The sequence below is a fragment of the Aulonocara stuartgranti genome (genome assembly GCF_965226115.1).
Source record: "Aulonocara stuartgranti genome assembly, chromosome: 13".
In the NCBI taxonomy this organism is placed as follows: domain Eukaryota; kingdom Metazoa; phylum Chordata; class Actinopteri; order Cichliformes; family Cichlidae; genus Aulonocara; species Aulonocara stuartgranti.
In genome coordinates this window covers 19,327,356-19,348,573 of record NC_138949.1, presented here as the reverse complement: position 1 = coordinate 19,348,573, position 21,218 = coordinate 19,327,356, and the positions used below count along the sequence as shown (strand labels likewise).

Here is a 21,218-nt window from a genome sequence, read left to right as displayed (position 1 = left end):
CATAGTAGCAAGTTTTTCAAAAATAGAAAATGGCCTTGGTAGCTGCACGCAGCAAGTCAGTTATATTTGTCAAACGTGACCTTTTGCGGTTTCTAGCGAATGGCACTATTGTAACCGAACAGGGGAACCCACCATCAAAGAAGCGATGGAGGAAAGGTAAGGAGAAGAAACCACCCTCATGTACTGATGATGTGTCGTGGGAGGAGAGGCTGGCAGATGTGGTCACCCCTCTGTGGAGGCTGAGTTATGATAAGCAGCTTGAGCTCAAGCAACAGAATCAGGAGAAGATCCTGTCCCAGCTCTCTGGGCATCTTTCTGGCGACTCACCTGTCAGGGATAAACTCAGCTTTCCTGTGCTGCCTGTTCTGCCCTCACCAGTGAGAGATGGCTACCGCAACAAGTCCACATTTTCAGTCAACAGAGGAGTGGATGGCAATCCGAAGACGGTTGGATTTTACGTGGGCACGGGCAGGAAGGGGAACATCGTCTGTGTCAGCGGAGACCACCTGCTCAACATGCCACAGAAGCACAAACTGGTGGCCAGGTGCTACCAAGACTTCATCCGCCTGTCCTCACTGGAGCCCTGCCTGCTGTTCCACACCGGGGGTCACTGGAGAGAGATCACAGTGAGGACCAATAAAGAGGGCTGCACCATGGCCATCGTGTACTTTCACCCACAGAGCCTCACCCCAGCAGAAGTGGCCGTCCATAAGGCGGAATTGGTGGATTACTTCACGCAGGGTCCTGGATCGGTCTGTCAGCTGGACTCGCTGTACTTCCAGGAGAGCAGCATGACTCGGTGCACCCATGAGCAATCTCCCTACCAGCTTCTGTATGGTCAGCCACACATATATGAGGAGGTAACCTCACAGAGATTTCATAATCCCTTGTCCAGCTGCACAGACACTGTTCAAGTGCTTGCTCTCATGAATAATTTCATGTATATTTTAATTCAGATTCACTGCCAAAATAGGAAACAAAAATAGGTAAATGTGCACATTTAAACACTTAAATTTAAATAAAGTGTTTGAAATCTGTTATTCTTTTATTCTCTTGGCTATATAATGTCTTAACACGATCCATTCCCGCACAAAAGAATCGGAGAATATTGGAAAAACATTACTGAAAGCTGGTGTCAGTTGCCTCATGCAGAGCTGCACATCATTCAGTACTTGTTTGTGCATGTTTCAGTAAGTCGCTGCACATATTTTCCTAGCAAAATATGAAGAAATTAGGGTTGGCTCGAGACTTTTGCACAGTAATGTATCTAAGGACATGTAAATGAGGCATGTAAGAGCATTATTTGTAATAGCAAAGTTATCATAGCAAGGCAATAGGGAGAAGCAGAAGGGAAGAAGTAATATTTTTGAGGTTAAGAATAGGCCATGTAGGAAATTCAGCTTATTTACAGCTGTGGAAGTACTGGGAAAACCCCCCACAAGATACATCACGGAAGCAGTGGAACATGTATGACTAAAATGTAAGTCGGCCATTCCCAAAGCCAAGAGTACTGTGTCTCATTAAACACCAGAAAATCCAGCGGAGCCCATCAAGCCCTGAATCTTCGCCCAAATTAATACAAGAGAAAGAGATGTATTTCCTTGAAAACTTTATTAAATAACATAAACAACACAGACTGTTGTCTATAAATTCCTAATGTTACGCAGTCAGACACAAGGTGCTAAGGCCAGTGTGTGACCCGACTGCTACTGGAAGACAGAAATGTCAATTCAAGAGCTGTAACTTTAGGTCAGAGTAATGACTAATATCACAACTTAACCACCTAATATTACCAGTTTTGTTTCACTTTTTATATAAATAAGTATATTTTCATACATTTGTAATGAACTTAGTATATTAAAACTGAGTTTCTGTTATTACTGTGGCCCACCTGCAGTATCTTTGTGGCCCACCAGGGGGAACTGTCTCTTTAAAAAAGACAGGAGTCATTATTCAAACTTAGCAATGAAATATAAAACTGTGTGTTTTTGTGTGTACAGCCATTGCTCCCTTTCATTGCATCCCTTGCAGGCTTGCATTTTGAAGTCTTGTACCACTACTCTAGCCAAGCAGGTGGCAGTAATACACCTTCATGTTGGTTGTCAGTTGCCATAAAACAATAACATTAGCTTTACTTATAAAACCATCCTTATAAACATTGAATTTATGTAGGCAATAGAGAAGAGTGGGTAGCTACTGTTTAATATGTTTTTACCTTATGATTGTTTTTTTTCATTGCTCCTCTGTCATCTTGTGATTCTCAGATACTGGACTTCAAGTTCCGCATCTCGGCCGACGCCTTTTTCCAGGTGAACCAGGCAGCTGCTGAAGTCCTCTATGCCACAGTGAGAGACCTTTGTGTCCCAAACACTGAGGAGGATGGAGGGCAAACAAAAGCCGGCAGCACTCTTCTAGATGTGTGCTGTGGGACGGGTGCCATGGGAATCACTATTTCTCCCAGAGTGGACAAAATTATTGGTATAGAGCTCATAGAACAGGCAGTGGAAGACGCTAAACACAACGCAGCTCTCAATAATGTGTTAAACTGTGAGTTTATCTCTGGGAAGGCAGAAGCTGTGCTTCCTGGCCTTATATCTCAGCTGAGCTTCGCAGGCAGATGCCTTACAGTCGTGGTAAATCCTGCTCGAGCCGGCCTCCACCACAGGGTTGTCCGGGCTTTGCGAAACCAACCGGCTATCCGCAGGCTGGTCTACGTTTCTTGTAAACCAGACGGAGAAGCTATGAGGAACTTCAAGGAACTTTGCTGTGATCCTAACTCACAGAAGAAACTCACAGGAGAAGCATTTTCACCAACTCTGGCTGTGCCCGTTGACTTGTTCCCACATACTCCTCATTGTGAAGTGGTGATACTTTTCGAGAGGTAGCAAATAGTTTTTGTTCAAAGGTTGGCCTTAACCCTGAAAGCTTGTAAGTAGAGGAATAATGATGTACTGTATTTTAGATGATAAAATAAATCGTTGCGCATCCTATACTCATGTTTGACCCACGTGTTCTCAATTGTTTGCTTTCAGGACTCTGTGCTACCAGTGCAACAAGTTACTGTTTAGATTATTAATCAGCTAACGTGCCATTGTTTTGGAGTAATTATTGGTTTATAAAATATTAGAAAGATGAATATCCAACAGTCAGTCCCCAGATATATTCACGTTAAATACTGAAAACTAAAAAATGGAAAAATCCTAATTTTAATGGTGATCGACATTGTTGATTTCACATTATCAGACTAAGCAGACCTAGAGTGACATAAAACACCTCTAAATACAGCACTGGGGGGTTTATTACTCTGCTCTGACAGATTGTGCTTTACCAAAGTCCTTATAGGAGGAGGTCTTGCAGCTCCCCCCCCCCCCCCCCCAATTTATAAATTAATTCCATTAATTAACTAATGGAAAGTAACACACAAACAGTAACACACACAAATCCATGGACTTTGGTATTTACTCAAATAAATAAAGTAATACCTTTCAATCCTTTAATTTCATGAGCAGCATCAAGACAGTTCAACATCTGGGAGTCTGATCTGGTCAGATAAGTAGCAGAAGGGGTTGTTATAACAGTAGAACGTCAACAATGAGATAACCCCCAAAACAGGTATGGTTTTACAGGTGGGAATTATATGCGCTGGCATTTTTTTTTACTAGTATTGCATTTTGACTATGATCAGTGTGGTAACATGAGGCGATACTTAGACCTTGCATTAGGGGTGAAAAGCTCCAGGCCTCAAGGGCCGGTGTCCTGCAGGTTTTAGATATCACCCTGGGTTAACACACCTGAATTAGTTCATTACCAGGCCTCTGGAGAACCTCAAAACATTTTGAGGAGGTAATTTAGCCATTTAAATCAGCTGTGTTGGATCAAGGACACATCTAAAACCTGGAGGAGACCGGCCCTTGAGGCCCGGAGTACACCCACACCTGCCCTGCAGAGATTGCACAGTCTCACAGGCAGGCTTCAAATACAGCTAACAGGCATCCAGCCTCCCCTATCACTATCCCACCCCACGCAGATGGCAACAATCCAGTCAAGGGGACCTCGATCACCTTAGTCTAACGTGGACTGTCCCCTCTCATCATCATAATAAGTTACTAATTAAAATGTCTAGCGTAACCTAAGCGGTGAACGACAAACAAAAGAATAAGAGTGTCTGCAGACACGATCGGAGACTGTGTGCGCGTTTTACTGATCACATCTGTCTGTCTAGTTTTCGAGGTGCTATTACAGGGTCCTCTTTGCAAAAAATAAAAAATGACTAACAAGAAGCAAAGCGGAGATGCGAGGACAGACTCAAGTACGGTAGATGATGCTATTTACTTTACCTATAAAGAGAAACCATGGAAACTGCCGACAGTCTTAAGATGGAGAAATATCATAGTGTTTATCCTCTTACATCTGGGAGCACTTTACGGACTGATTCTCATTTCCTCCACATCGCCTTCAACCCTTGCATGGAGTGAGTATTCAGGAAATCCAGGGGCATGCTTGGTTGTACGATTACATATGGGAAAAATGGAGGCTGATCCTCTCTAGCTTTATAAATTTCAGGGTAAAGTGCTATGAAAAAGTAACCTCTGGCACATGATAAAAAGACACTATCTGCATATCTTCAAACTAAATATCATAAAAAAGGAAGCCAACCTGACACGTTTTAAATAACTGAATGGCCATTTAAAAACATGCAATGTAATTCCACACGGGAAAAGTATTTGGCTACTGCTTTTACAGAGGTGTTCACACTTGCTGATCTGTTAATCAAGTGCTTTTTAAATTTTAAGTATTTGCACTTTTTGTTTTTACTGTATATTAAATTAAATACTGTAATGTAGTAAGAAAATATTGTTTTTTTTGTCATAAAACATTGATGTACCTAAATACTTAATATTAAGTTACAAAACATAATTGCGGATGTGATGCTTCTTTTGAACACTTGTACATAAAATAAAATGCAAAGTCTGAGATGTGATATACTTCATGCCTTCTCCCTGTCTATGTGTATGCAGAAGAACATATATGAATGGGTGAGGGACCATTGCCTCCACCACAAATATGTATGCACAGACGCAGACCCTCACAATGCCTCACGGGGATTTTTCTTCTCCCACATTGGTTGGCTCCTGGTCCAAGAACATCCTGACTGCGCTGAAAAGAAACAGAAACTCAGCCTGTCTGACCTGACGACAGATAAAGTGGTTATGTTCCAGAAACGGTGAGCAAACCTTAATGCAGACACTGATTTGGATCATAAAAAAAGTACAGTTATGCAAGACTCATTCAATCAACAACAAGCCACAGAGTGCAATAATGCACCTCATACTTTATTGGTAGTCCAGTTGATTTCTTTCCAAGCTCCTTAGAGTAGCAAGACTTGGATGACTGAGAACCTACACAGACATACTTTATTACTGTTTCTGAGCTTGATTTCTGCAAAACAATGTTGAAAAGTGAGTTTGGCCTTGAATTGATTTAGTAATGTTAACTTTTTGGTCACTAGTAAACATTTACACTGTTCTGGGCAAATCCTCCTCTGCTAATGATGGTCAGTGACCTGGTCAGAGGTACTGAGGAAGTTGTTGCCCTAATAACGATGATGTTGGTGCTCTTCATGCTATGTTTGATTTCTGTTCCATTTGGAGTCACTGGTAGTTCAGGAGGTAGAGCAGGTCCTATCTGCTCTAGTCTGCCTGCCTTGGAAAAGATACTAACCCAAGTATGTATGTGGATGTTACATAGAAAGCACTTGCTGAATGTGCTGAATGAATGGATGAGACATGTTGTATAAGTGCTCTGAGTTCTCCGGGAGAGTAGAAAAGCGCTATGTAAGAATTTGTCCAATTACCATTCAGAGTTTGTGCGTCTTTGAAACTAGTCCAAAAAAATGTTCATTGCAAACCAAATTGTAGCCAACTAAGAATGGATGTATGAGATGCTATCTGTTGATTTATTTCAGACATTACGTGGTGTCTATGCTGGTCCTCTGGTTCCTCGTGCCCACGCTGGTTCCCTGGTACTTCTGGGGTGAATCCTTAGTTGTGGGGTGCTTTGTCCCTGGGCTCCTCAGACATGTTGCAGTCCTAAATGCCACCTGGCTTGTAAATAGTGTTGCACAAATGTGGGGCAACAGACCTTATGACAAGAACATCAACCCAAGGGAAAACAAGTTTGTTTCTTTCAGTGCCGTAAGATTTTCTTTTACAACTCATTAAAGTTACTATTTGCAGTCAGGTCCTTAACTGTATGGACAGTGTCACAATTTCTTAATTTAACCTCTATATACCACAACAGCAGATTTAAAAAAAACTGAAGTGCAGACGTTCAGCTTGAATTCAATGGGTTAAACAGATTATTTTTGCATTAACTGTTTGGGAATTGCAGTCATTTTTGTCCACAGGATCCCATTTTCAGAGAATCTAAATTCATTTGAGAATTGACTGATAAGGTCAGGTGAGGCCTGCTTAGGCCTGCTCTTATTTCATTAAAGGTTAAGCAGATAAAAGCTATGGAGTCTGATTCCAAGTGTTTAACTTCAGTTTAATATCTACTAGCTGAACCCTCAATTTAAGGTTCAAAGAGATATAGGCTGAAAAGCCAAAACTAAACCTGAGAGGAAAAAAAAAAAAATTAGGAGAGGCCAAATCAAAATCTAGCATGTTAGTAAGAACTAATGTACTAACCAGCTCGGCAACAGCGACAGGCCTGAAAGACTACAGAAGAGAGAGATGATCAAAGAATGACTTTACAACATCGAAGTCAAGATCATAATGACCTAGAAGGTGCCAAACTTATTGTAATTGTAAAAGTACATATATAATGAGAAAATGTTTTCACAAGTAAGGGATTTGGAAGGATGTTAATCACAGGTGCTTAGCTTAACATACAAATGTGTGTGATTATCTTTTTATTTATTTATTTTTCAAGATTTTTAAATGGAAAAACGAGTGTACTCAGCATCAAATTATCCTTCACATGCTTCAACCAGTGTCTGTCTCCCTACTGCTTTTCTGTGATGAGTTATCATCACCATCACCAAATCAGTAGTTTGTCTCTTTTTAAGAATGACTTGCTACACTGATAAAGGCACTTTGTTCTTGATTTTCAGACTTTTTTTTATTGTTGTTTTTTGTATGTATGAACCTTAAGCAGGCACCAAATTCTTTGCACACCAGAACGGACTTCTTGTTTTTTTTTTTTAAATTTGGAGCACTGTAAAACTATTCACATTCCGAATAAAAATAAATAAATAATGTAAATTTAAAAAAATGAAATAAAAGCAAGAATCACAACCAGTGCTGTTTGTTTTTTTTATACTATCTATACTAAGAATCACTCAAAAGCAGCTAAGTATATGTTACTAATCAAAATGCTACTTTAGACAAGAAGATTATGCACTTTGACATTATTTAAAGAATAAAAAAAAATAAAAAATGACTTGACAAAAACATGAACTGTGTGAATGAATCTAAAAACCCTCAAAAACATTAAGTATTACATTTCAGCGCCACATATTGGATTCTGTGAAAATGACCCTTGTAGAAATCACTTATCTTTGCTGATAGCTGTGTGAGTTTGGATCATATCCATCTGCAGGTTACACATTTGACATGCTATTCAGATATGGTCTGAACATTACTTGCAGCATTACGTTTCTGCTCCATTAAACTTTGACATTGTCCTTTTTTACTGTGGCAGGGTGACCAAATGCAGATAAACTTGCTGTGAGACAAAGGCAGCATTTGTGTGGGACACCTCTGAATTTAATCTAATTTACAAATAAAAATAAACTGTGCACTGCAAGTGTGGCAAGATTAGTATTCTTCTGTGCCTGGGATTAAATATTCATACACTGTCACACATTTGAACAATTATGACACATACATAAACAATGCCTCTTCACGCTATACTTTTATGCTGTGTGAAGCTAAAAATGTACTCAGTTTCCATCATGTTTACTGAAATCTGCAGTGCTAAATTTTTGCTGTTTGTTTCAGGTAAGGAATAACAAACTTCTTGTCGTAGCTCATGGTCATAGCACCCTAAGCATTCTCATCTGATCTGGGAAACTAAGCAGGATTGGGCCCGGTTAGTTGGGAGACCACATGTAAAAATGAGGAACTCTATGTTTGAGGTGGCTGTGGCTCAGGAGGGTGAGTGGCTTGTCCATCAAATGGTTGGTGATTCAATCCTTGGATACTCGAGGCTGCATGAGAAATTTTCTTTGGGAAATATACTAAACCCAGAGCTGTCCCCAATCCAGTGGGGTGTATACAAACGTTAGAAAAAATGCTTGTGTGAATGTGATTGTTTTATCCTATTGTAAAGTGTCCTTGGGTGACTTGAAAGGCGCTCATAAATAAAATTTATTATTATTATTATTATTATTATTATTATTATTATTATTATTATTATTATTGGGTGAATATGACTTGGAGTAAAAAAAAAAAAAGGGGGGGGGGGGGGGGAAATGCCAAATAAGGACCAATTCATTTATAAGAAAAAAAATAAATGTAGTGTTTTTTTGGAGAAACAAAAACAAAAAAAAGAAGCTAAGGCAACAACGTGGTTCCTGATTTCATCTCATCTTACTTGTCAGTTCTTTTTAAATCTTAATCCAAAAACATCCCTCAGAAGTCCCTCATGATGACCCCCCCTCCCCCGCCCCAAATCCCAATTTGCACACAAGAAGATCGCAAAAGTCCTGCCTCAGATAAAGGAAGGGACCTAAAGGTCAGACGAGGTTATTGGGGAATAACCCTTTATCCAGTGTCAGGAAAGGGCCGTCTGGATTAGCGATGCAAATGTCCTATTTCTGATCAGTGGCTTGGCCTTCACTCTGTCACAATCCACCTTTTATGTGGCTGTTAAAATATAGCAGGCAAGTAAACAAAAATGTACTCCTACTAAGATCAGTAAAATAAATAAATAGAAAATTTTAAGGGAAAACCTGCTAAACACTCAAAATAAACATCGCCGCTCCCTGCAGCACGTCATCGCACATTATTCTGAGAATGCATCTATCAAGAACCCCCACCCAAACATCATTCATTTGCAGAATTTTGCTTTAACTCTCCTATAAATAAACAAATATTAATTAAAATAAATAAATCAATTTTAAAAATCAATCACTAATCGGGAGTATTTGACCTGTATGAAACTACACACTCGCTCGGTGCTGTTAAATTTCGTTGAGTAACAGTTTCCATGACAGATACACTGATTCAATCACACCTTTGTTAAACTGAACCAAAGTTTTCTGTTGTCCCATCAAACTGACAAACGGCTATCCTCCAGCTAATCCCCGACAAATCAACTGCTTTTCGATAGCTTAAATAAACATTTTCTCTGCGCAGAAATTCAAGGGATCACTGTTACACTTTTCCTAAAGGATTAAACAGATCTGCCTTTGCTTTTAAAGGAAGGCAGGGAACCTACCGTTGCTCGGCCCTGAAGGCCCAGGGTGCCCTTTTGATCATTTCAGTCTCTCCTTGGTGCATTACTTCTGATTGGCCAAGAGAGTAAGAAGGGGGAAAATCTTTAATTAAGCAGATAATCTCTTGTTGGGACGAGAGCAGCTCCATTTCAGAGCCCCCGCCTTGAATCCTGGAAGCCCTTGTGAAGTTTCATGTGCTGGTAGTTCAGTGTCCTCTCCATCTTCACGCCGTCTGCAGCTTTGGACGAGTTGCCGTCTCTTCCCTCCCCTCACCTGTCAGGATGTTCATGCACTGGGAGGTTTTTTATTACATTTTCATTCTCCTGACTCACATGAGGTCCACCTGCTGCTGGTAAGTTGGTTTATTATGAAATATTAGCCACTTTCTTGGCTATAACGTCCGCTCCAAATAGCCTACTGAAAAGGATTAACTGAACACACGCGGGGAACTTTTATTCATTTATTAATTCGAAAAATAAAAGCCCAATTTATTTAATAGAATTATTCAATAAGGAACCTTTTATAAAGGGCTTATTGGGTTTGAAGGCGGTTAATAAGCACTTAGTGTTGGCTAAATATAAGCCGTTTATGAGGTCGATTTGCGGGTAGCCAGGTTTTGAAAATTCCCTGAGATTTCTTACAAACTAAAATCCATCAACCAGCGAAAATTTTTTTTCTTGACTAAGTCAATAAAATAACATTCCCACATCAGTTCCCACTTTTAAAAAATCTTTCAGTAGTGTGGTTCACTAAAGTTTGAATACCCACATGTCATAGTTTAACATGTTACAAAGTGCACTAATGAGAGATGAATTAGCAGAGGAATTTGTGGAGGACACTGAGCTTCCCAGGGTGAATAAGCTGTCTCCTTTTCCAGGTCAGTGAATAATTTCTTGATGACTGGACCCAAGGTAAGCCAACTTTCTTTTGATCTTCTCTCCTCTCTGTTTTTCCACAAAAGAGAAAGACACTTCTTATGAGATCTTAACTCAAGTTTAGGGACAAATTCTGGTACCTGTCTGCGTTGAACAATGGTGCTACATCTGTGATATTCTTGGACTTTTGTGATTTTTTTTCTTTACCCCCCCATCCGTACACTTGACCTTATTCAAAGGCTCTGTGTAGCCGAGGGTTGAATGTGTTAAGAGGCAAGAGCAGGCACTGCTGTAGTGGGTGGTCATCATTAGTGATCCAGACCCCTGTGAAAGAGGTGGTACTCCATCTCCCTGAAGGCCACTTGAGACATATTAGTTATATTATCATTCACACAGTCCGAACAAGCAGCAGAGCGGCAGGCGAAACCCGCACAGACGGCGCTTTGAGACTTTACTGCAGCTGATGAGACCTCCACATGCAAACTGAGCCGCTTCATAGTGTTTTTGTCACATAACTGACAGATATCATCTATTTAATCTGTCTGTTAAAGAGTAACCACTTTATACCAGCTTCTTCCACATTTTAAACTCCACATAGTAACTTAAATTTTGCACTGATAAGAAAGTGACATGAAAGCAGTGGATTTAACACTAACAAATGTGAAAGTCGCACATCCTTGATCCAGTCCCTCATGATCTTTTAGTCCCGCAGATAGCAGCGACTGACTTTCCCTGTACTTGATCAAGCTCGTTCAACCATGTTTCCTAAAAGTATAATATGATGCTTGTTAGGTAGGATGCATCCTGGTACTGAAATCACAGCAGATGCCATGTTGTGAAATCACACTGCTGTTGCTGTAAAATGTGCATTGTATTATAACGCAGGCATACCTGATCTACTCAAGCAGCGTGGCAGCAGGAGCTCAGAGTGGCATAGAGGAGTGCAAATACCAGTTTGCATGGGACCGCTGGAACTGCCCCGAGCGAGCTCTGCAGCTATCCACGCACAGCAGCCTGCGCAGTGGTAAGTCCTGACCCCCCCACCCCTCACAGAACAACTCAACGCCATCCCAAATATTCCCACACGCCTACGAGGCTGAGATTCCAACTCATGGCAAACATGGCAGATTTTCAAAGATGTTTAAAAAGTGGTATGCAACTGTGTGCTTTTTTTTTTTTTTTTTTTAGGTTTATTTCTGATGCTTGAGTTTTTTTGTCTTCTTTGTGTCTTACAAATATTTGCTTAGTCCAAAGAGTTGGGATTGTTACAGAGGCAAGTAAGACAAGAGCCAAAACAAAAAGGCACTCATGTCCCACCGAATCACAGCCTCTACATACAGAGATCCACAAACACAAAGAGACAGATTTGTTAGGTAATATAAAATAAAATTAGTTTAATTTAGAGAATATTTATAATAACTGTCAGTGAGGGTTTTACTCTCCTGGCACGAAGGCGGGATTTTTTTTCAAAATAATTTTCATTAAAAAAACAACAGCAACAACACAAAATACATAAAGTTAAACTCTCTCTGTAGTTGATTTAACTTAGTGGAAGGAAGCAACTGGAGTATAATTGTGTGAATGTATTAGACAACATAGCTAACAAGTTTCTCCGATGATAATAGCAAATCGAGAGACGGCGTTTGTCCACGCCATCAGCTCAGCTGGCGTTATGTACACCCTAACCCGGAACTGCAGCCTTGGAGACTTTGATAACTGCGGCTGTGATGACAGCAGAAATGGACAACGAGGTCAGAGAGATACACGAACGCGTACATGACATGTGAAAGGACAGTTTTCGCTTCCTAAAGCGATTCCAGTAATTTCATTCTTTTTGTTTTATAGGTGGTCACGGGTGGCTCTGGGGTGGCTGCAGTGACAATGTTGGCTTTGGTGAGGCCATCTCCAAACAGTTTGTTGATGCTTTAGAGACTGGACAGGATGCACGGGCAGCCATGAATCTCCATAACAATGAGGCTGGGCGCAAGGTACAGTATGCCCTCTTAATTTACCCGATCAACTTGCAAATGAAAAACGAGCATCTTGCATGAGATGCAGTACAATCATGCAATATTATGGCTTTAATTAACCACTCATTATTTAAACTGGGTGGCATCCTGGCTTAAAATGTAAGAATCTTACACGGCCCTCCGACTGATTGCAGATTGTAAAGCACCTTTTGAATCATTTTTCCCTGCGCAGAATTACGCTGAGTGTGCCACCCAAGCATCCCTTTCACGTCGCTATAAGTGAGGTGCCACTCGTCTCCAATAATAACAGCGTGTTCGGTGTACCAGAAGGGCCTATTTACCAGTGCTGAATGCTCCTTATGACAAAACCTCAACTCAAGAATCTCAGGATCACTGGTGCACGCTTAATTAGAGATCCTGGGGAGCCAGACATTGCACGGCATTCTGTATTATTCTGCTTTTTTTAAAATAAGTGTTTAGTTTTATTCTTGCAATAAGGATCCCACATTTATGTTGGTCTTTGTTTGGCCCCGAGGGAGTCTGAGGGGACCACAGGCGTGCAGCTGAAGTGGTCTTTGTTTACGGTGCCTTTGCTCCCCCCTGTTGGGCCCTGGGATCCCCATGGCACCTGGAGCATCATTGTAACAGAAAAAAATGGGGATAGAAAGAGAGAGGGAAAAACCCCTCCTTTTTCATTTATCCACTCAATGGGACTCTCCATTGGGTCGTCTCACACTAGAAAACATGTTGATAATGAACATGCTAAATAAATACTTCTATTTATTCTACGAGGAACAATGCGACCCGATGTGAAACTTTGATTCAGCCTCACTTCAACAGAAAGTTCATCCCCTCTTCACGGAAAGAAAACACCGCTTTTCAATTGACAGCTGTTTTGTGTTGGTTGAAGTCAGGAAACACAATGGATGACAAGGAACTCCGCGATGGACCTCGAAGCTATCATTTCTTCCTTTTCACTGCTTTCATGCCTTTATCTGAAAAACTTTGAGAATACAATCAGTTAATTTGACCACATGTCAATCAAGAATTTGCAGGAAATGTATGCACCAACACACAATTACGGTTTTTATGTTTTGACAGTTTTTCCATTAAACTCAGAGCAAAACACAGTTTTCTTTAATGCAGTGAACTATTCCTATTTATTTTGATAACATGAACTGTGTCTGTGTGCCCAGGCTGTGAAGGGAACCATGCAGAGGACATGCAAGTGCCATGGCGTGTCAGGAAGCTGCACAACTCAGACCTGTTGGCTGCAGCTGCCAGAGTTCAGAGAGGTGGGGAACTACTTGAAGGAGAAGTACCACAGGGCGCTGAAAGTAGACCTTCTGAGAGGAGCGGGGAACAGCGCGGCCAGCAAGGGGGCCATCGCCGAGACCTTTAGTTCCATCTCCCGTAAGGAGCTGGTCCACCTCGAGGACTCTCCTGATTACTGCCTGGAAAATCGCACTCTGGGTTTGCCTGGCACTGAGGGCCGCGAGTGCCTAAAGAAAGGCAAGAACTTGAGCAAATGGGAGAAGCGAAGCTGCAAGAGACTATGTGGGGAGTGCGGCCTGGCTGTGGAGGAGCGTAAGGCTGAGATGGTGTCGAGCTGTAATTGTAAATTTCACTGGTGCTGTGCGGTAAAGTGCGAGCAGTGCAGAAAGACAGTGACCAAGTACTTTTGTGTGAAAAAAGGAGGTCAGAGGGGAAGAAGCGAGAGCGCCGGGAGCCGCAGGAAGAACCTCAGACTGAGGAAGAAGCACTGAGGATCTTAATGATTTCTTGCAGCTCCCCGGCAGATTCTTTTTTAGATAGTTTGTTTTGGATAAAAGGATGATCTCAGACCGTCGTCAGTGTCCACAGCGTTTTAAAAGTAAACACAACGGCCACAAGATAGAGGAGATGAGAAGGGTTTTAACAAATTTATAGATGGTTAGGAATAAATGTATTTAAGATATATTTTTTATATTTTTTACAACATCTTGAAAAGTCACTGGGCATTTGAAGAGTTTTTATCTGCTTTCAAAATTCTCCACAACTTCATGTATTTATTGTCATGCAGATACACAATCTTGGTGGACGTGGCTATTGTGGTATAAATAACTTATGTGTGTGTGTGTGTATATATATATATATATATATATATATATATATATATATATATATATATATATATATATATATATATGAACCCGTCAGTAATCTTTGTATATAAAACACCCATCAGTGTCAAGTTTTGAATTTTCTCTCCCATCATTTGGCTTGTTGTGACCTTTGCTCCACCTCTTCATGTATTTAATTGTACATAAAATGAAGCACTTTGTACTGTACATTGTTAATTTATTGCGAAGCATTTTCTAGTTTTGCTTTATTGTTAGTTTTCTTTGTGGTTTGTTTACTATTAAAATGCCATAAAAGAATAATAAATCCGTCAACCCTGTCTATCATTCAGCCTGGAGAAAGTACTCATCCTTCTTTAACACACTCTTTGTGACAGTAATACCCTGCCGTTTGGAGTAAACACAGCATTACGCTTCACATTCCTCCCACTGGGGTTCGGATACCAACAAGAATAGAAAATTTTCCAGCATACTCTTCCTTCCATCACGCCTTTCTCAATTTCGCCTCAACAAATACCTCCCATTCTCTCCCTCATCATGGTAATCCTCAAAGAGCCCCCTAACTCCTGAGCGCTTGGAAGTTTCTTCACTGTTTAATACTAGTTTAATTAACTTTGTCCAGACAGAGTAGGACCATGGGGGTGGAGGGCATGAGGCAAGTTGCCCTTAAAAATCATCCCGCCTCTAATTTTGTATGCTAATCTCCTTTTTCACGCCGCACCTCCTTAGGAGTGGGGGAAAGAAGTGTTGGGAAAACTTTGGGCTAGCTGTGCAAGGCTTCCTGTGGCTGTTTTATTTCTGGGCCCACCTATTTGGATCCTTTCACTCCTCTAGGGCCTGCCTTTGCTCGATTTAACAATGAATGCAGAGCTAATCAGCTCTCTCGGAAATGCACCACTGTCGAGGAAGGTAATCCCTTCTTCTCCACTCTCAATGGGCTGTCGCCTTCTAAAGGACTTTGGGAAAAGGCTTTGCACAGATTCACACTGTTCGCTCAAAAGAAGTTAGTTCAAGTATTGTGCCCAAACAAGTGGGTTTTATAAACACATGCTTGCCAGGATACTCACCCCACCTGCGAGTAAGAAGTGCCAGGTTCAGGCAAACTAGCACATGGCAGCCGAAGCTGAAACCCTTCAGACAAGAAGAGACATGAAAGGGGAGATTAGAGTCCCTATTGAGACGGGGGCATTCATTTCTGCACCTTCCTCCTTTTACTCAATGAAGTGTCAAGGAAACACCTTGTTGACATCTTATTTACCAAATAATGATTATAATCAAAACTCCTCTCTCCTCTGATGACCCCCGTGGGCTGGTCAGATCGCTCCGACTGGCATGCAGCAAAACCCTCGCACGAACAAAAGCCCCGCGGCTCTGCAGTCCTGCAAATTTGTTGTGTTAGGGAGTACAACAGAGGCACAAAATGTTCATTCACTGCATTCAAAGGTAATGCAGAAATATAATTAGGACAAGCGTTTTGGATTAAACCTAACAAAGCCACTTTAGACTCAGTGTGCACAATGCAGTGATTCTCATTTGTGCTTTCCTCTCCATGCTGCCATCCAGTAATTCGCCATCAGCAGTCGTTTGCTGCCCACTTACACCCGCGTGTGAAAAAGCACCCTAGAGAGTGAGGAAAGCATGCTGGCACAACAATTGGTTAACGTGTGGGAAAGCTGAACATGAAAAACACATTTTAACCTCCTAGGACCTGGCGTCCACATATGTGGACATCACATTTTGGGTTGTCTAGACCAAAATACTAAATTTTGCTCTACAAGGGCCTGATATCCACTTACAAGGACATTATACTGTTATATCAGAATTTAAAGCAAATGTCCTCATATGTGGATCTCATTTTTCTCAGAAACAAAAATAAGTAAAAATTGGTTAAAAGAAATCACATACAGTGGGGCAAAACAGTATTTAGTCAGCCACCGATTGTGCAAGTTCCCCCACTTAAAATGATGACAGAGGTCAGTAATTTGCACCAGAGGTACACTTCAACTGTGAGAGACAGAATGTGAAAAAAAAATCCATGAATTCACATGGTAGGATTTGTAAAGAATTTATTCGTAAATTAGGGTGGAAAATAAGTATTTGGTCAGCTCAAACAAGGAAAATCTCTGGCTCTCACAGACCTGTAACGTCTTCTGTAAGAAGCTTTTCTGTCCCCCACTCGTTACCTGTATGAATGGCACCTGTTTGAACTCATCATCTGTATAAAAGACACCTGTCCACAGCCTCAAACAGTCAGACTCCAAACTCCGCCATGGCCAAGACCAAAGAGCTTTCGAAGGACACCAGGAAAAGTATTGTAGACCTGCACCAGACTGGAAGAGTGAATCTACAATAGGCAAGCAGCTTGGTGTGAAAAAATCAACTGTGGGAGCAATCATCAGAAAATGGAAGACATACAAGACCACTGATAATCTCCCTCGATCTGGGGCTCCACGCAAGATCTCATCCCGTGGGGTCAAAATGATCATGAGAACGGTGAGCAAAGATCCCAGAACCACACGGGGGGACCTGGTGAATGACCTGCAGAGAGCTGGGACCAAAGTAACAAAGGTCACCATCAGTAACACACTACAACGGCAGGGAATCAAATCCCGCAGTGCCAGACGTGTTCCGCTGCTGAAGCCAGTGCATGTCCAGGCCCGTCTGAAGTTTGCCAGAGAGCACATGGATGATACAGCAGAGGATTGGGAGAATGTCATGTGGTCAGATGAAACCAAAGTAGAACTTTTTGGTATAAACTCAACTCGTCGTGTTTGGAGGAAGACGAATACTGAGTTGCATCCCAAGAACACCATACCTACTGTGAAGCATGGGGGTGGAAACATCATGCTATGGGGCTGTTTTTCTGCCAAGGGGACAGGACGACTGATCCGTGTTAAGGACAGAATGAATGGGGCCATGTATCGTGAGATTTTGAGCCAAAACCTCCCTCCATCAGTGAGAACTTTGAAGATGAAACGAGGCTGGGTCTTCCAACATGACAATGATCCACAACACACCGCCCGGGCAACAAAGGAGTGGCTCCGTAAGAAGCATTTGAAAGTCCTGGAGTGGCCTAGCCAGTCTCCAGACCTCAACCCCATAGAAAATCTGTGGCGGGAGTTGAAAGTCCGTGTTGCTCGGCGACAGCCCCAAAACATCACTGCTCTCGAGAAGATCTGCATGGAGGAATGGGCCAAAATACCAGCTACTGTGTGTGCAAACCTGGTAAAGACCTATAGTAAACGTTTGACCTCTGTTATTGCCAACAAAGGTTATGTTACAAAGTATTGAGTTGTATTTTTGTTATTGACCAAATACTTATTTTCCACCCTGATTTACGAATAAATTCTTTACAAATCCTACCATGTGGATTCATGGATTTTTTTTTTCACATTCTGTCTCTCACAGTTGAAGTGTACCTCTGGTGCAAATTACTGACCTCTGTCATCATTTTAGGTGGGGGAACTTGCACAATCGGTGGCTGACTAAATACTTTTTTGCCCCACTGTAATTCTTTGTTTTTACATTCATCAGGTCCCAATCAACCCAAATAGCAAAGAGAAACTAAAAGTGCGTGCCATGAAAGAGTTCGGGTCTTAGGAGGTTAAAGTTGAGCAGTTTGACACATCTGTGAAATTATTCTCCTGTTCACTGAATGAGATCTAAAATCAGGGGCTGGACTATAAGATCAGCTGAGAAGATTCACAAGGACAGAGAACATTAATGCTCACTCTAACTCTAAATCGTTGCTTTACTATAATTTTTTTATTACTATTAAATACCTTCAATATATTTGGACTACAATAAAGAAAAAAGCTGGCAGACAGACATAAAGTTTGATGCAAACACCAGCATTTTCCTCAAATGCGCTACCACACACCCTGATGAACTGAAGAGAGCTGACCTGAATTAACCAAATATTATCACGGATGTGTGAAACAGCGCAAAGTGTTCGTCGCTGAGCCGGGCACACAGTTTCCCACCACGCAGAGGTGACACGACCTCTGACCGAGCGGTCTTAACTTCCGTCTCTCGGGCCGGCCCTGCCATTTTCGATCTGCGGTAACACATGAGCCTGAGGTGACAGGGAAGCAGGTTACACCACCACCACACGGGAACTGTGGGATCTGTTTTAAAGCAGCTGCTTACTTTCACAGTTTAAATAATTAATCTGAACTTCTGAACCAAAACAGCGAGATGCATAATGTATAAAAGATTTTTTTTCTTTTAATCTGTACAGTAGCGTCGGTATTAAAACCTAATTTTAAGACTTTGAGCTTTTGATGTGGAGTATTTTTGTTTGCAAACAATTAAAGTTGGGAAAATGACTTATAATGCCTCAGAGAATCCTCAGCTTATAGGATTTATGGCTTAGGGGTTTTAGACCTGCAACACCTAGAGGGGAGAGGGTCAGCATGAAAGCCAACACAGATGAGTACAGATGAGTTTTACTTCCACTATGCGCTCTACTCTGCTTTATAAAACTCAATGAATGCCAAAATTTGTTGCAACTTTTGGAAGTGCTATAGATATGAACAGCTTCTATTCGTCAGTAGAGATCCACTGTAACACAGAGTGATTGCTTTGTCAGCTGTTTGGGGAAAAGACAGCAGTGGTAGATTTGCTGGTATTGGTCAGCAGGATGGAGCAACAAGTTTCTTGTGACTCACCAGGCTGTTTGATCTCCTGGCTGTGAGTAACTACGGGAAAAATAAAGCATCAGAGGGATCCGCTCAGCTCACTGATCTCCACAACAAACAACACTAAGCATGGGAACATAAATACTGAATCAGGAGAAAACACATAAAGGAAGTGCATTTGCATTATTGAACTAAAATTATGTGTAGCATTAAAAGCAGTTGTTATTTAAATAACAGAACAAGGCAGCATCGGCTAATCAGCCTGCTGAGCATGGCATAGTGTGTGAGTACCTAAATATTAGAGTAAAAAAAGACTCATGTTTCAGATCATCACTGATTAACTTTCATGAAACTTTTAATATGCAGTGCTTTGTTAAGACCAGTACTGTTGTAAGCAGTTGGTCTTTTTCCTGAAATAAGAGCCACACTATCAAAATACTACATCTTCCTTTATCTGAAGCAGAAAGTTTGACTTATATAGGTGGCTCATCTGGGGTACTGTGTGGTGTTACTGGGACACATAATCAAATTAAATTAGTATTCAAAGTATGAGTCTTGAATTCAGAATATTACAGGAAAAATATTAATTATTATTATAATCTGAAGAGTATCCCCGCCACTATGGCTGAGAAATTAAAGCACTGAAGGGGAAATGCAATATTTCCCCCTGACATCTTATGGAGTAGAAGTACTTTAACATGGAACTACTCAACAAAAGTATTTAAAAGAGTATTTTGGTACAATACATGCTTTTTGGTTTACAGTTTCAATCCTCACGTGGAGCTTTTTAACACGTTTGTTTAATGTAAAATTTCCTTCACGGAGCTTCTAACTTCATCAGTTTTGTTATTTTTTCTTACATATTTTATATAGAAGCTACTGTCAGTTGCTCCCTTATTCACACAGGGGTCACCACAGTAGATAGGGCCACATATTTGCTTTTGCAGGATCTGTGCCTCCTCCCACAGTTGAACCAGGGATCTTTGGTTTCACAAACAAATGTACATACTACTACACAATAAAGCCGCTGCCATCCTTTCTTTCTGGTCCTAATTTATTGTATTTCATGTATTTAATGTGTGTGTGATTGATCTTATTTTATATCATTTTATGATTATGGTGGCATTAAATAACACGCCAATAAATGTCATTCTGTCCCTAAAGTAAGAGTTTGTGTTTCTCTACATTATTTTCAGGATGTCTTGTCATATTAAGACAGGTTTCAGTCCACTATACCAAACCACTGTGAGGTAGGTGAGGGGGGAGTCTGTCTTTTAAAACTTGCAAATATTATTATTTAACATTACATAGTTACACATTCACTGGACATTTTGTTAGGTACCCTTTTTAACTGCTTATTAATGCAAATGTCTACTCAGTCAATCACCTGGCAACAACTCAGTGCATTTAGACATGTAGGATATGGTCTAGCTAACCTGCCTAACTCAAACTATGCATCAAAATGGGAAAGAAAGACAATTTAAGTGACTTTGAACATGACGATATTTGGAAGATAGGGCCAACCTTTGGCACAAACAACATTGAACAGTTCAGGCTTTCAGCCGTGGTGTAACGGGGTGAGGGACATTTTTTGGTACACTTTGGGCTCCTCCTTAGTAGTTCCTCTGCGCATCATTTAAAGACCAAACACCACACCACCTTATGAGCAGTGTGTACCCATCTTATGATGGCTGCTACCAGCAGGATCATGTGCTATGCCTTAAATCTCAAATTTTCTCAAACTGGTTTCTTAAACACAACAAGGAGTTCATTGTACTCAAAAGGCCTCCATAGTCATTAGATCTCAATCCAATAGAGCACCTCTGGGATGCAGTGGAGTGGAGTGGAGTGCACCATGGATGTGCAGTCTATAGATCTGCAGCAACTCTGTCTCTATATTGGACATGATAGCAACTGACTGAATGCATGGCATGAAAAATTAAGGGAGTTCTGAAGGCAAAAAAGGGTCCAATCTAGTACTAATAGGGTGTATTTAATAAAGTGGATGGTGGAGGTATATTTACACTGATTGAGGGTTATGGTACTTTAACTATGGGGGTCAATGCCAACTCAGCCCCATCGTTTGCCCTGCCATTGTATAGAACAATATAATTGATGTCCATTATATTAAACTATTCTAATTGTCACTGTGAATTAAAAGTCCTGTTAAA

At 41.0% G+C, this 21,218-nt stretch overlaps 4 protein-coding genes and 1 long non-coding RNA gene across 5 annotated transcripts in view; 3 read left to right on the top strand and 2 right to left on the bottom strand.

The window, feature by feature from the left end:
* The window catches only part of cuedc2 (CUE domain containing 2), a 301,441-nt gene that overhangs the window by 260,881 nt on the left and 19,342 nt on the right, over window positions 1-21,218 (bottom strand). The window lies entirely within an intron of this gene.
* Window positions 30-3,344, top strand: trmt2b (tRNA methyltransferase 2 homolog B; the record flags this gene model as incomplete). Its single annotated transcript, XM_082557709.1, has 2 exons — window positions 30-860; window positions 2,265-3,344. The coding sequence occupies 2 exons, from the start codon at window positions 30-32 to the stop codon at window positions 2,883-2,885; spliced, it is 1,452 nt and encodes a 483-aa protein (XP_082413835.1). The 3' UTR covers window positions 2,886-3,344.
* On the top strand, window positions 3,395-6,489 carry scdb (stearoyl-CoA desaturase b). Its single transcript, XM_082556214.1, is given in 4 exon segments — window positions 3,395-4,544; window positions 4,546-4,569; window positions 4,970-5,224; window positions 5,966-6,489. Coding segments are annotated over 4 exon segments (813 nt in total). The 5' UTR covers window positions 3,395-4,266; the 3' UTR covers window positions 6,222-6,489.
* On the top strand, window positions 9,724-14,307 carry wnt8b (wingless-type MMTV integration site family, member 8b; the record flags this gene model as incomplete). The annotated part of the gene is made up of 6 exons (XM_082558072.1): window positions 9,724-9,794; window positions 10,320-10,353; window positions 11,203-11,341; window positions 11,943-12,068; window positions 12,163-12,305; window positions 13,484-14,307. 6 exons carry the CDS (start codon window positions 9,724-9,726, stop codon window positions 14,051-14,053), a joined length of 1,083 nt encoding a protein of 360 aa, XP_082414198.1. The 3' UTR covers window positions 14,054-14,307.
* LOC309720874 lies at window positions 13,186-15,752 on the bottom strand. Its single transcript, XR_014280585.1, has 3 exons — window positions 15,666-15,752; window positions 15,475-15,538; window positions 13,186-13,290 (listed from the first exon to the last, which is right to left on the bottom strand). It is a non-coding gene; the product is annotated as an uncharacterized lncRNA (long non-coding RNA).